The following is a 14985-nucleotide window of genomic DNA, read 5'->3' as shown; positions in this document are numbered from 1 at the left end:
TCAGAGAAAGACAAATATATGCTATCGTTTGTGTGTGGAATCTAAAAAAAGATATAAATGAACTTATTTATAAAACAGAAACAGACTCACAGACATAGAAAATTTAGGAATACAAAAGGGGGAAATTGGGGAAGGGATAAATTATGACTTTGGGATTAATGTATACACACTACTATATATAAAATAAATAACCAACAAAGACCTACTGTATATTGTATATAGGGACTATATGCAGTATCTTATAATAACCTATAATGGAAAAGAATCTGAAAAAGAATATATATATGTATAACTGAATCACTTTGCTATATACCTGAAACTAACACAACATTGTAAATTAACTATGCTTCAATTTAAAAAAATTTTTAAATTTATATCCCTTGATTCTTGACTCTCCCAAGAAAAAAGTCAGAAAGTCAGACCTCCATGTTATTCCAACCGTTTATAACTGGGGAAAACTGGAAGTAAGTCAGCAGGTGTCAAAGGAATAGCCAAATGTATTTCTGTGCGGCCAAATGTCAGCGTATTTTACGGCCACTAGAAATGAAGTTTTTGAGGAATAGTTATTGACTTTGGAAATCTTAAATGAAACCAGTAACATACAAAATTGTACAATAGAATAGGCCTAATCAGAGCACAGAACAAAGGTTGGAAGGAACGACATCAAATTATTACTGACACTAACGAGATTCTAGGCCACTTATTTTATTTATACTTGTTTTGGTGGTTGTTTTTCTGAATTACAATGAACAAGGATGTACTTTAAAGTAAAAAAAAAAAAATCCCAGTAAACATTATTCTTGCAGAAGTGCCATGTACAGAAAACTGACGTGCCAGGTGGTGGGACGACATCCAGGAAGGGCACCGTGGGAGTTCAGGGGGTTACACGTGGGCTGAGCTCTATTTCTTGACAGGAGGCGTCTAAGAGGCTTCATGTGCACAGACCCCTGCCTTCTTCGTGCTTGGGGAGGGCTCCGTCTACCTCCAATCCTGAAACTCTTTTGATGCTGTCTGACAACGAATGTTTTCCAAACCTTGTCATCTTCCCCACTGACTATTCAGGCGTGATGCTCTCATTACGAGTCAGCGGTTCGGAAGACACGGCACCACCACGGGGCAGCTCGGGAGCCTTCCGGGCATCCCAGACCTGGGAGTCTGCGGGTGGAGACCCCTCTGGGACGACATTCAGGGTGGGGGCAGATGGTTACTCCACCACCCTCGCTGCCACCTCTTGCTCGTCTCACCACCAAACTGCCTGGTTCTACTTTCGTGGTGTTTGCTGGCCCATCACCAAGGCTGATGGGACAACGTGTGAGCCCCTTGAACATCTGATCCCAGCTTCTCTCTGTCCCAGGACTTTCCTGCCAAAGGCGAGTGGAGCGTTCTCCTGACAAACTTGACTCCACGTCCCCATGTGTAAAATAGGACCCTCTCTTTCAGGTAATACAATATACCTTCTCTTTTGAGCATGTGCTTTATTTTTTTTAATATAAATTTATTTAATTGGAGGCTAATTACTTTACAATATTGTATTGGTTTTGCCATACATCAACCTAGATAGCATATTGAAAAGCAGAGACATTACTCTGCCAACAAAGGTCCGTCTAGTCAAGGCTATGGTTTTTCCTGTGGTCATGTATGGATGTGAGAGTTGGACTGTGAAGAAGGCTGAGCACTGAAGAATTGATGCTTTTGAACTGTGGTGTTGGAGAAGACTCTTGAGAGTCTCTTGGACTGCAAGGAGATCCAACCAGTCCATTCTGAAGGAGATCAGCCCTGGGATTTCTTTGGAAGGAATGATGCTAAAGCTGAAACTCCAGTACTTTGGCCACCTCATGTGAAGAATTGACTCATTGGAAAAGTCTCTGATGCTGGGAGGAATTGGGGGCAGGAGGAGAAGGGGACAACAGAGGATGAGATAGCTGGATGGCATCACTGACTCAATGGACGTGAGTCTGAGTGAACTCCGGGAGTTGGTGATGGACAGGGAGGCCTGGTGTGCTGCGATTCATGGGGTCGCAAAGAGTCGGACACGACTGAGCGACTGAACTGAACTGAACATGAATCTGCCACGAGTGTACACATATTTCCCATCCTGAACCCCCCTCCTACCTCCCTCCCCGTACCATCCCTCTGGGTCATCCCAGTGTACAGCCCCAAGTGTCCTGTATCCTGCATCGAACCTGGACTGACAATTCGTTTCATATATGATATTATACCTGTTTCAATGCCATTCTCCCAAATCATCCCACCCTCTCCCTCTCCCACAGAGTCCAAAAGAATGTTCTATACATCTGTGTCTCTTTGGCTATCTCGCATACAGGGTTATCGTTACCATCTTTCTAAATTCCATATATATGCGTTAGTATACTGTATTGGTGTTTTTCTTTCTGGCTTACTTCACTCTGTATAATAGGCTCCAGTTTCAACCACCTCATTAGAACTGATTCAAATATATTCTTTTTAATGGCTGAGTAATACTCCACTGTGTATATGTACCACAGCTTTCTTATCCATTCATCTGCTGATGGATATCTAGGTTGCTTCCATGTCCTGGCTATTATAAACAGTGCTGCAATGAAAATTGGGGTACACGTGTCTCTTTCAATTCTGCATTCCTATACACTAATAATGAGAAAATAGAGAAATTAAGGAAACAATTCCATTCACCATTGCAACGAAAAGAATTAAATACTTAGGAATATATCTACCTAAAGAAACTAAAGACCTATATATAGGAAACTATAAAACGCTGGTGAAAGAAATCAAAGAGAACACTAACAGATGGAGAAATATACCATGTTCATGGATCGGAAGAATCAACATAGTGAAAATGAGTATACTACCCAAAGCAATCTATAAATTCAATGCAATCCCTATCAAGCTACCAGTGGCATTTTTCACAGAGCTAGAACAAATAATTTCATGATTTGTACAGAAATACAAAAAACCTCGAATAGCCAAAGCAATCTTGAGAAAGAAGAATGGAACTGGAGGAATCAACCTGCCTGATTTCAGGCTCTACTACAAAGCCACAGTCATCAAGACAGTATGGTACTGGCACAAAGACAGAAATATAGATCAATGGAACAAAATAGAAAGCCCAGAGATAAATCCACGCACCTATGGACACCTTATCTTTGACAAAGGAGGCAAGAATATACAATGGAGAAAAGACAATGTATTAAACAAGTGGTGTTGGGAAAACTGGTCACCACTTGTAAAAGAATGAAACTAGAACACTTTCTAATACCATACACAAAAATAAACTCAAAATGGATTAAAGATCTAAACATAAGACCAGAAACTATAAAACTCCTAAAGGAGAACATAGGCAAAACACTATCCGACATAAATCACAGCAGGATCCTCTATGACCCACCTCCCAGAATATTGGAAATAAAAGCAAAAATAAACAAATGGGATCTAATTAAACTTAAAAGCTTCTGCACAATGAAGGAAACTATAAGCAAGGTGAAAAGACAGCGTTCAGAATGGGAGAAAATAATAGCAAATGAAGCAACTGACAAAGAACTAATCTCAAAAATATACAAGCAACTTCTGCAGCTCAATTCCAGAAAAATAAACGACCCAATCAAAAAATGGGCCAAAGAACTAAACAGACATTTCTCCAAAGAAGACATACAGATGGCTAACAAACACATGAAAAGATGCTCAACATCACTCATTACCAGAGAAATGCAAATCAAAACCACAATGAGGAACCATTTCACGCCAGTCAGAATGGCTGCTATTCAAAAGTCTACAAGCAATAAATGCTGGAGAGGGTGTGGAGAAAAGGGAACCCTCTTACACTGTTGGTGGGAATGCAAACTAGTACAGCCACTATGGAGAACAGTGTGGAGATTCCTTAAAAAACTGGAAATAGAACTGTGTTATGACCCAGCAATCCCAGTACTGGGCATACACAATGAGCATGTGCTTTAAATAATACGATTCAGCTTTAGATGAACAGACGCCAGGACCTATAGGAAGAAGAGCAAGGGCCCCTCCACCAATGACACGGTTTTCCTGCCGTGAACCTGAGGGCCTGCACGAGGCCACTGCACCTGTTGGCCATTCGCTGCCAGAAGGAGCAGCTCAGCGGCTATGTTGCCAAAACCAAGCTTGTTCTTCTTGGCAGATGTTTTTCAACATCCGAAATGGATGATACTAAGTGACTCCATTGGCTAGATTAATTCATTCCACTCTGGGGGAGATGCTTGCTGCTCCTCGTCTGGTGGGGCCCTGGGGAAGCAGGCTGACTGGGACTCCACAGCAGCCGTGCTGGACCCGGCCATGGCCACACCTGCCCTGACGCTGCTGCAGCCCAGAGCTCTGGATCACTCTGGGACCCCTTCATGCAGAGGGTGGAAAGGAGCATCCACCTGCACCAAAACATTGTTCAGGATCTCCCTGTCTACAGCACACCTGGCATTTCCACAGCAGATCAGCCGACAGGCCACGAAGGGACCCCTGACCCAGAGCAGGTGTATCTAAGGGCTGCAGGAGGTGGGAGAGGGAGGGGCCAGCCCTTACCTGTTGCACGTGGACCCTTTACACTTGTCCTTCATCTTGGTGTCACACTTGACGACTTGGGCTAGGAGAGAAATGCAGAAACCCTTGTCACGGCAAGAAACGGGAAGATGAGTCTGAGTTAGCAGATCCCATCCCCACCCTGAGGAACTTTCTGGAATATTCTGGAAGCCTCATCATAATGAGAGCAGGAGCGTCGCCCACTGGCTGCAGGCACAGGGTGGAGGTTTGAGTCCCGGCTCCTTTTTCTAGTAGCACTATCACCTTGGACACTTACTTCCCCTCTCTGAGGTTCAAATTCCACTTATTACTGGGGATGGGTACAGTATCCACCTCCAGGGGTTTCTCTGAGCCTTGAAGAGAAAGTGAACCAACCCTGGAAGGCAGCCTGGTACACTGAGTTCCCCTCAGCCTCACAGGGCCCTGGAGGGTGAGCCTTGTGCAGCCCAGGAAGCGGGGACCCAGCCATTCTCCCCAGTGTCATCTCCCCTACAGCCAAGAGGACTTTGCCAAGTTTTCATTTTGGTTTAGTTTATAGGGACATATCAGAATCTTGGAGTAGTATTATAGTTTGACAGAAAGACACATATTACTTTGTAATTTTACATTATGGAAAAATAAAATAATAATGAAAGAGTTTGGAACCTCTGGACAGACTAGGACATCAGGGTATTTCCTGGTCACAGAGAGCTACAGGCTGACTAAACAGGCAGGAAGCCCAGGGGAGAGATAACTGAAGGCCCACGAGAACACTGGCTGGGTGTGGGTGGCGGGAGGGCAACTGACAAAATAGCCAAGGCTTTCTGAGAAAGATGGGCGTGAGCCGGCCCCCTGCTCAGAGCCGAGTCGAGTTGTGTGCTGTGTGATGGTGTGGAGGGAAAACAGAGACACTGGCGGGCAGAGGAGCCATACCTGGTGACTTGTCTGTAAGAAAATGCCCTCTAGAGCCCCCAAACTTCAGTAAAGGTGCCGCATACACAGGTGACCCGGGCCGGGGAGGGAGGAATCAGAGCCGAGCAAGGAAAGGCAGAGAGAAGCGAGCCCCAGGAGGGGAAGGGTCTTGGGAGACCAGAGGTGAGCGTGAGAACATGGCATCTGGGGACCTCCGAAAGTCTCTGGGGAAACAGCCAACTTCCCATCTTAACGGAGCTGTTGGAGGCAACGCTGAGGACCTCACAGTACAGCTGACACTGGGGGACCCATGTGACTGTAAAGAATCCTCACAGCAACCTGACTGAGCTGCAGCCGCTCCAGCAAGGAGATGGGTGAGGAGGGACAGATGAGAACATGCAGCCCAGGTCTAGAATTCATAGCCTAGCTCCTTAGTGACTGCTTCAGTTCTTCTCTGTCAAGAACACAATGCCTCTCCTAAAATACGGACACAGGAAATGCACACACCCATGTCTCTAAACTAAAACAGTGCTAACAAGAGGCATCAGGGCTCCTACTTTACAGATGAGCACGTGGAGTGTCAAAGAGGCAGGTCCGAGTCACAGGACCCGTGTGCATGGCGGCCCTGGGAGCTGGGCCCCACGCTGCCTGTTCACTCATCCTATGGGAGGTGGGCACCCCAACTGGAACCCGATCTCAGCCCCGGTCCTCTCTGAAAGGACAAGAGAAGGTCTAACCTTAAAATAACTGCGTGGGGCGGGGAGGGGGGAAGGCCACCCAAGCACAGCTCCTGTAATGCTTCTTTTGAAATGACTTCAAAATATCATTTTTTAGAAACGTGTTTGGGTGGTGCTTTTGCAAGCTACACCCCACCCTGGTCCCCGCTGTTTGTCGACTTGAAGACCTCTCAACTCACTGGTTCCCCTACTCCGTCCACCCCAGAGAAAACTGCCCCCTCCAGAGGCAGCCAGCAAGGCAGAGCCCCACTCACTCATGTAGTTCACAGGAGAGTCTTTCTTGGGCTTCTTGGGTTTGATCACCCTCGGGGTGACCCAGACGTGCTTCTCATCCGGACTAGGGGCTGCTTCCACCTCGTTCATGTCGTCCGTTTCAGTTTCCTGGCCGTAAGTCTCTTAATAGTGAAGGGGGGAGAGAAAAGCAACATGCTGGGATCCAAACGAAATGCACTTGGGAAGAAGTAAAAAAGCCATCTGGAGATGAAACTAGTTTGAGGTTTGCTTTCACAAAGGGTCATTTCAGCAGCAAAGAGAAAGTCCCACTTCAGGGCCAACTGGCCAGGTGGGATTCTCCCCCCCAAAGGCGATGGATGGCTCTCTGCTCGCTGTGCTTGATTTGGAACCCAAGAGCAGCTGGGCTGACCGGAGGCTAGAAGGCCCCGGCACCCACCCCTGGATGGTCAGAATGACTTCTTGTCACATCTCTGCCTACTCACCACTGCCTACCCAAGGAAGCAGCTTCAGGAAGCCACCTCATCCTCTGACCCCAAACCGCAGCTGTCTCCCGGGGGTCCCTCTGCCCTGGGTTCTCACTGAGGGAGGGGTCCTCCTAGATACATGCCATCGGGGTGCAAGAATACCCGTGTCAATGGTCTTAGACACATTGCCCTTTACCACCCTCACCTTCTGCTCCCTTCCCCACCCCTGAAGGTCAAGATCACTTAACCTTTCTCTGCACTGAAGTTCTGAAACCCAGTAACATTGGAACCATCACCTACAAAGAGCCAAAGACCCAACTCTTGGTTAAAAAAACTTAATTCACTGGCTCCCAATCTTTTCCCCACCCAAATATGGTTATTTCTCCAAACATGATTGCAACCTTCATGTTTCAAAACATTCTAATTCACCAAACAAATTGCATTTATTAAGCATCAGTTCTCATCATGAAAGTCACTGGGATCTGTAATAGGCCACTTGGATACCAAGCCCTACACTCCAGCCAAAGCAAAGCAAAGTATTGCTTGCGTGCCCTTATCAAACATGAGCTGGTGCACATCTGCTGGGGTACTCGCCAAGGATGCCGTGGACCAGAGTTGGAAACCCTTGCCTTCTAAGCTTCTCCAGTGAGAAAAGACAACAAATGTGCTTTGATAAGAAGGAGTTCAAGGAGCAGGTATGGGGCCCTCGCAGGCTTCTTTGTGTCAATGGATTAAGACTCAAGTCCCATCAAATGTCCACCAATTCTAGCCTTATCTCCATTTCTCCTTAAGGGTGACAACATTTCTTCTCTGAAGGGCAGACCAACCGTTTTGTGTTGACACAAGCCATTCAATTGAAGGGCGACTTCAAGATTTCTTCAAGAGATCTTCTCTGGATGCCTTTTGATAGGATACTCTGCAGCCATTTCACTGGCTGACTCATCACCGTACAACCACCGCCCCAGGGGAACCCTGGGGATGGGACAGGAGGAGGAGGACGGACGGGATTGAAGCCAGAGGAGAACATCAGTCCTGAGTCCCAAGTTCATTACCAGAGCTCGTGGGCCTTCATGTCTGGCTCCTGGACGGCACGCTCACCACCACCTGCCTCCCCTACCAGCTGAAAACTCCCTGAGGCAGCAGCCAGCCTGCTTCACACCCACTCTACAATGAGCTCCAGCACACAGCAGTTGCTCAACAAAATTGGCTGCATGAAGGACCGTCAACCCCCTCCAACCCCTACACTGAATTCTGTCTTTGAACTCTTTGGAGAGGGAAAAAATAGTCCCAGCAAAATTTAAAGATATTCAGGAAGGGGAATGCAGGAAACATCATCTGTAGCTAAACTCTATAGGCAAAATCTTTACGAAGATGCTGGGTTTGCAAACAGCACTTGGAACCCAGCAGCGGTCTCTGGTCTGTCTTCCCGTCAATGTGGCTATTCAGGCTCGCCCTTCACTGAAAGCCAGAGCTGTCTCTGGAATAAGCTGGGTTTTCTTCCACTGGCCTTTAGGATTTTTATACCTCATAATCGCAGCTTTATTTAGCCGAATATAGTTGGGTAGAGCAGCCTAAAGCATTTGAGGGCTCACTATTTAAGAAAATGGGCAGACAGTCCTCACCCTCGGACACACACATGAAAAGTGGAATGCTTACCCAGAGGATGGGCTGTATTTGAGCACATCCTAATTAAGATCCCCTGAGTGGACCAGCACAGGCCTGGGGAAATTCCGTGCCCAAGTTCACGCCAAGGTTACCCTGTGCACCGTCCAGCTCCGGACCAGGGGTCCCAGGACACCGAGCATTTCTACATCATTCTGCAGACTCCAAATGGTTCTGTAAGTGTGGACAAAGCTCATAGCTAATGTCAAGTTCTCGTGTCATCCTCTCATTGCCCTGGGAGGCGTGAACAGCCCCATTTCACAGATGGGAAAACTGAGGCTTGGAGAGGCTATGTGACCTGCCCAAGCTCACACAGCTGAGAGTCAAACTCCTTTCCCTGAATCCCACACCATTCATCGCCACACAGGGACAGGCTAGAGGGGTGGGAATGCCTCTTATGGTCTATCCTTATCCCTGCTCCATCTCCATTAAGAGGTCAAGGCTTTGCCAGGCACCTCAATAAACGCTTATTAAGTAGCTTATGCAGATAAGCCGCTTTAGAGGAGACTTTCTGCATGGTTAGCTAAGGAAATCAGGATGCCCTCCAAGTGAAGTTGGGTGTTTTCCACCAAAAATAAATAAGCAAGTCCAGGAGGCTTCGTTGGGTGGGTTAACCTGTATCTAGGCTGTCTTTGTGTACATTTGTTCTCTGACAAGGCCCCTCTGTGGACTTTGGGGGTGTATTTATTCAGACAACATGCAGAACACACCTGCCAGGTGCCCCTGGAGGCCCTGGCGTGAACCAGCGGTTGTAACTACAGGTGATTCAAGTTCATGGAGAGTCTGGGTGCAGTAAGGGCGTGGAGGCAAGTGAGCAGCCTGGCTGTGAAATCAGGGAAGTCTTCCTAGAGGAGGTATGACACCACAATTGTGTTTTCCAAGAAAAGAAGGCATGTGCCAGGATCCTGAGATGGATGGGGCCCCCAGTAACCCCTAAGGTGAAGAACTCCAGGCCAAGTGACAAGTGAGGTCATACCTCCTCACCTGCTTCTCCAAGAAAGTAATAGGCTGGGTCCATAAAGTGCTGACTATGTACAGGCTGCTGTCCTAGTAACTTGTACCTTCCTCACCACATCCTCCCAGCAAACCATCTTCAGGAGATGATGGCATTACTCTTACAGATGGGGAAACTGAGGCTCAGAGAAGGCAAGCAGTTTGCCTGGCACACCCGGCCCCTCTGCCCTCCCTGCATCGCAACAGCCTGCCTCGTGCACACATGGAGTCCCCCAATGGGAGACCTGAGGGGGCGCCCCCAGGGGTCTGCCCTCCCTCACAGTCCCCTAACCAGCCCTCAGGATCTGAGAGGCGACTTGTCCCTCTGGGCGACCAGATATCAGCCACAGGACCCGCCTGAATGGGAACTTGGAGCCTGACATGGCTCGAGTGTTGGCCTGCCTTCTCAGCCCTCCCGTTACCCCCAGGGGCTGACACGTCACCCCATGCTCACACAGGAAGACTGAGGCTCAGACTGATGAAGTGACCTGCCGGGGTCCCCCTGCTGCAACGTGCAGGGTTGACAGCCCCCAAGCAGGTGTCCTAGACTCTAAAACCCACGCTTGTTCCAGGAATCCAGGTATCAGAGTGGGACTGCGTGGAAATATTTCACTAAGGATGGGCGTGGGGACCCTGTCTCGAAGACGGTGGAGAGGGGGAGCAGGAGGAACTCCACCTAACAAACGCCTGTAGCCCCCTACTGCACAGCGGGCACTGCCAGGACCTGTGCGCCGTGCCACGGCACAGCGGCTCCCTGCCAGGCGTGCCCTTCCCTTCCCTCATCACCAGGCTCAGTCTTCCTCGACAGCTGCCTGTGCAGGAAGCCCTCCCTGACCCGGCCCACGCGGAAGCTCGTGCTACAGCCCCGAGGCACCTGTATCATGCCCTGAAAGGGGCAACGGCCCCGCTTGATGTCAGGTTCCCCGGGGCAGGGCCGGGACTGGTCCCCATAGTTACCCCACCCCATCACCTACCAACATCCTGGCACACAGCAGGCACTCAGGATGTTCACACCAAATGCACTGACTCTCTCATCTGAGTCTGAGATGCGTCACGGACAGATGCATCACCAGGCGCATTTTGCCGCTGGGCAGAGACCAAGGGGTTTGAGCAAAGAGCCTCAAATCACTAAGATCCAGAGCCGGAAGTCTCATGTCTGGACTCTGCGTTTAGCCCCTGCTTCCCCCGGAGACTCAGCTCCCCGCATGTAAGTCATAACCCAGGGGCCCACATGGACTGGGCCACACTGCCGCACCATCAGACCCTTGCTTCTCCCCTCAGAGGACTCCCCCCAGCCACCGCCCCGCTGCAGCGGGCAGAATCATCAGGGAATAACTGGCCCAAGAGGGCTGGAATATCCACTCTTTACCCTGGAGCCCACTGGGCTGACCCCACAAACCCCCAGCAGGGAAGGGCCGCTGCCTCCTGCCCGTGCCAACCCTCCTGAAAGGCCCCTCTCAGCTGTCACAGGACCTGTTGATGCAGCCACGTGAAAAAAACACACCTCAACCGCAGACACATGGTCAGCGCCTCAGCCAGGATGGAGTTGGAGGAAATAGTCCGAAATATGAGGAGCACTTCAGGCATGAAAAATGTGCATTATTTACAGAAGTGGGGTAAATGGAAACGCCCTGTTGCTGGAAAATACACAGCCTGAAAGCTCTAGCTGGGCCTGAGCTGAGGGGGAGGGGAACGTAGATGTTTATGATGAGTAAGGGCTGGGTGAGCCACACACGTGGGTTGGTGGGGGGCTGGTGGGGACAAGGACAAGCAGGAGGGGCTCCGACAGCCCACCCAGCCCACAGCTGGCCTGGACCATCCATCACACAGCTGCTTTAAATTCCTCGTTTGTTGTCTGTTTTATACCAAAGTCTGAGCACCAAGAGGGCAGGATGCCTCTGGTCAGTGCCGCCCGTGGGAGACGCCCACTGGGGGATGTCCCAGGGGGAGCTGGGGCTCAACCCCGAGTCTGGAGATGGGGAGGGGAGCAGGGGAGGGTGGGCTGGAGTCTGGAGATGGAGGAGGGGAGCAGAGGCCAAGGGTGGAAGGGACCAATTTCTCCCCCTAGCTGTCCAACGTCCCAGTTTCACATTGGCGGCTCTATGACTCAGGGGTGGGAGCGGAAGCCTGCTCCCAAGGGCTCTGAAGTGGATTCCTACCTTGGTAACAGAGGTTGTTCTTGCAGCCACCGCGGTACTTGCCCGGGCACTCGGAGCAAGGCTGGCCGGTTTTGTAGGGGGCTTCTCCGATCCAGTTGCCCCTGAGGACAGACCAGAAACACCATCACAGGGCTGCCATGCCAGAGCCCGGGGACCCCTCTTTCTGTTCTAGACCCTCTTGGGGCCCTGACACGGTCAGGGAAGAAGGAAAGTATGAGGGGGACAGGCGCTTGCCCTGAGCCCCTCTGTGCATAGCGTCTAGAGAATTACAGAATAATCTAGCCAGGAGCCATGAAGCGTCCTTCTCCTTCTCATCCTTTGTCCTGTGGCCCCCACCTACCCATGCTGCTCCCTCGCACAACTCTGAACGCCAGCGGCACCGCCCCCCTCCCCCAGCCCCAACACCAACGCCGGGAAGCTGCTGGGACCCTCCCTTTTAAGCCATTTCTCAAATGAGTGATGGGCAGCCTGTTCCAGGGAGGGCCTCGAGGTTACTGGCTTCTCACTGCATACCACCCACTCACTCCATCCTTCCAGCACCCTAGGAAGGACATGCTGGAGTTCAGTCCTTTATCAGGAGAGGAAACAGGCTCAGAGATGTTAAGTGACTTGCCCAAAGTCACACAGCGAGTGAGTGTGAGGGCTGGGATTTGACCTCAGCCTGTGCGGTTCAGAGCTTTGACCATACTCTGCTCGCGGGGCTGGGACCAAGGTCCCTCTGGGCATCACAGGCACTGATCTGCCTCCCTCTAAGCTTCCAGGGCAGGAAAACCAGAGGCCGCTGGATGGGATTTCTCCAGGGCCTGGGTAGTGGGTGGTGAGCAGGACTCCAAGGCCCTTCTAGTGGTGCCTTTGGCAGCACAGGCTGGAGCAGTGAGTGACTGGGGGCCGGTCTCTGCGATCTGTTCTAGGAACCTCCTTCAGGGTTGCCCCAGTCAACTAGCTATCCTCTCAGGAAATAGATGCAGGGCCCCACTCTTGGGCCAAGGGTAGCTGAGCCATGAGGAGCAGGCTCCGGGGCTAGACCTGGCCCTGCCAGCCAGAACCTCTGCCCCCTTCTCTGTACAGGGTAGCCTCGGGGGCTGGTCGTGAGATGAAGGAGGTGGCTGTATGTACGCCTCACGTCGGGGCTGGCCTCTGGTGATGGTGACAGTCTCTGAGCACTTGCTAAATCAGCAACCTCATGGGGTGATGGGCTGACGGCTGTCCAGGGTGGCCAGGGAGGGAGGGGTCCCGTTAGTGCTGGCCAAGGGACAAACTGCAGAAAACATACTGTTTGCTCCTGGTCAGCACAAAATAGCGGAATGGAACCACCCAGGGCCACGTGGGTGTCCGGCTGGGGACGGTGGGCAGGGGCTGTCATAATCTGCGCCCAGAGAGGGCAAAATAACATCCTCCAGCAGGCTGCAGACACTGCTTTGTTGAGCACATCTGCCTCACGTGCAAGCTGGCTGGGACTCACAGAGGGCTTCAGGTTGACCCCCACAAATGGGCCATCACCAGGTGGACCCTGGGTACCCCAGCACCTGCCCTGTCACTGGGTGGGGCTCAGTAGGTTCTTCAGACCATTTGGGCCCCCAGATGGGCTCTTCCCCTCCCCCAGCTGAGTTTGCCAGCATATGTAGGCTCCACGTTTCCTCAGTGACAAACCATGCCTCCCACAGGACTGGATAAGTAACTCTCAGAGTTAGCAGTTGTGGATGTGGGCTGGGTGCCAGGCGTCCTGGGAGCCTGTCTTCCAACCTGGGTGCTATGTCATATATACATGATACATGGGCTGAACGTATGTGCACACCCCCCAACTCATATGTTAAAACCCGAACCCCCAGGGTAGCTGCATTTGGAGATGAGGCCTCAGAGGAGGTGACTGAAGTTAAATGAGGTCACAAGGGTGGGGACCCTGATCCAATAGGATTAGTGTCCTTATAGGAAGAGATATAGGGAGCTCAACTTCCCCTCCATCTCTCTCCTCCACCCCCTGCACACACTGAGGAAACACCATGTGGAGACATGGAGAGAACATGGGCATCTGTGAGCTGGGAAGAGAATCCTCACCAGAAACCAGCCCTGCTGGACCCTGATCTGGACTTCTGGCCTCCAGGGCTGTGAGAGAGAAATCTGCTGCTGAAGCCACTTTGTTACAGCAGCCTGTGCTGACTAATACATGTATATACATGTGAAAATTTACCAGCTGTACTTTCAGGATTAGTGTATTACTATACATAGGATATTAATTTTTTTAAGAAAGGGATAGGCGCTAAATAAGGGGGAAGTGGTATTTCTAGTAGGATCTTCTAGTGTTTGGGGTTTTTTTAATACACAGTCAAATTGAATGATTCCTCACTCCCCACCTGCCACTCTTCCAGGAGCTCTGACCAGCTTACTGCCCTTCCGTGGGGCTTGGTCCCTCCCATTGATGACACAACCCCTAACCTCATCCCCGTGGCTGTGGAGACACTGCTACCGCTGGAGTGCCAGATGGTTTATGCAGAGTTTCTATTTTCCTCCCAACCTCAGCGATTCCCTCTTCATCTCACCTTCTCACGGCCACTCCTGACCCAACCCAGTAAATGAGGTCATTCCTGCTTCATGCAGTCACTGAGAAAATATGCCTTAAGGGCCCCTGTGTGCAGGGCCCAGTGCTAGGATGGCAGCCAGCCCCACGGCCAGTGCGCAAACCACAGGCTGTAAACTGGGTGAGCTGCTCTCCGAGAATCAGCACATAGTTGTCCCATGAGCAACAGAGGCGAATGAGTAAAGGGATAAGAGACACACCGATGACATCAGGACGCCGTGAAGACGAAGAGGGGCTGTGACCACAAAGCCTGACGAGGCCCCTTCTGGGAGGGGAAATACAAAGACGCAAAATACCTCTTTACTAGAGTGCTCTTTGCTGCATATTTTCAGAAAAAAAGAATCTTTATGGTAGACTCCACTAGTTGCCCAGCCAACAGCTATTCCTGCTTCTGACTTATTCAAGTAGTCCCAGAGGATGATTTGCCAAGCCAACTGGGACAAGTTCATTGGTCAAAGCCAACTGGGGCAGTCTTGTTCCCCCTTGTCCATGAGTAGTCCGGTTCTGGCAAATGACTTAAGGAGAAAGTGGGCCAGGCAAGAGAAAAGCCGAAGGAGAGAACTCTTTTCTACCATTCTCTTCCCTTCTGTTTGGGAAGACTTGGTGCCTGATGTTTTTGCAGCCCTCTTATGACCATGAGGAGAGGATAGTACTGCAAGAAGACAGAAAGTTCTCATTGACACTGCTGGGCTACTAAGCTAACCTCGACACACTAATATCTGAATGCCTTGTTA

The 14985-nt window shown here is 50.4% G+C and overlaps 1 protein-coding gene across 3 annotated transcripts in view; it reads right to left on the bottom strand.

Annotated features, from left to right (window-relative positions):
* CRISPLD2 (cysteine rich secretory protein LCCL domain containing 2) overlaps positions 1–14985 on the bottom strand; it is an 82762-nt gene that overhangs the window by 45206 nt on the left and 22571 nt on the right. For all 3 annotated transcript variants that reach the window (XM_006045708.4, XM_025268481.3, XR_326416.3), the window contains exons 6-8: positions 11677–11777; positions 6419–6559; positions 4540–4600 (exon numbers count right to left, since the gene is read on the bottom strand). In XM_006045708.4, the coding sequence (XP_006045770.2) occupies positions 4540–4600; positions 6419–6559; positions 11677–11777 (303 nt within the window). The remainder of the gene's footprint in view (positions 1–4539; positions 4601–6418; positions 6560–11676; positions 11778–14985) is intronic.

Source organism: Bubalus bubalis, chromosome 18 (assembly GCF_019923935.1).
Source record: "Bubalus bubalis isolate 160015118507 breed Murrah chromosome 18, NDDB_SH_1, whole genome shotgun sequence".
NCBI lineage: Eukaryota > Metazoa > Chordata > Mammalia > Artiodactyla > Bovidae > Bubalus > Bubalus bubalis.
Note: the sequence above shows the minus strand (reverse complement) of the source record. Positions and strands in the feature narration are given on the sequence as shown.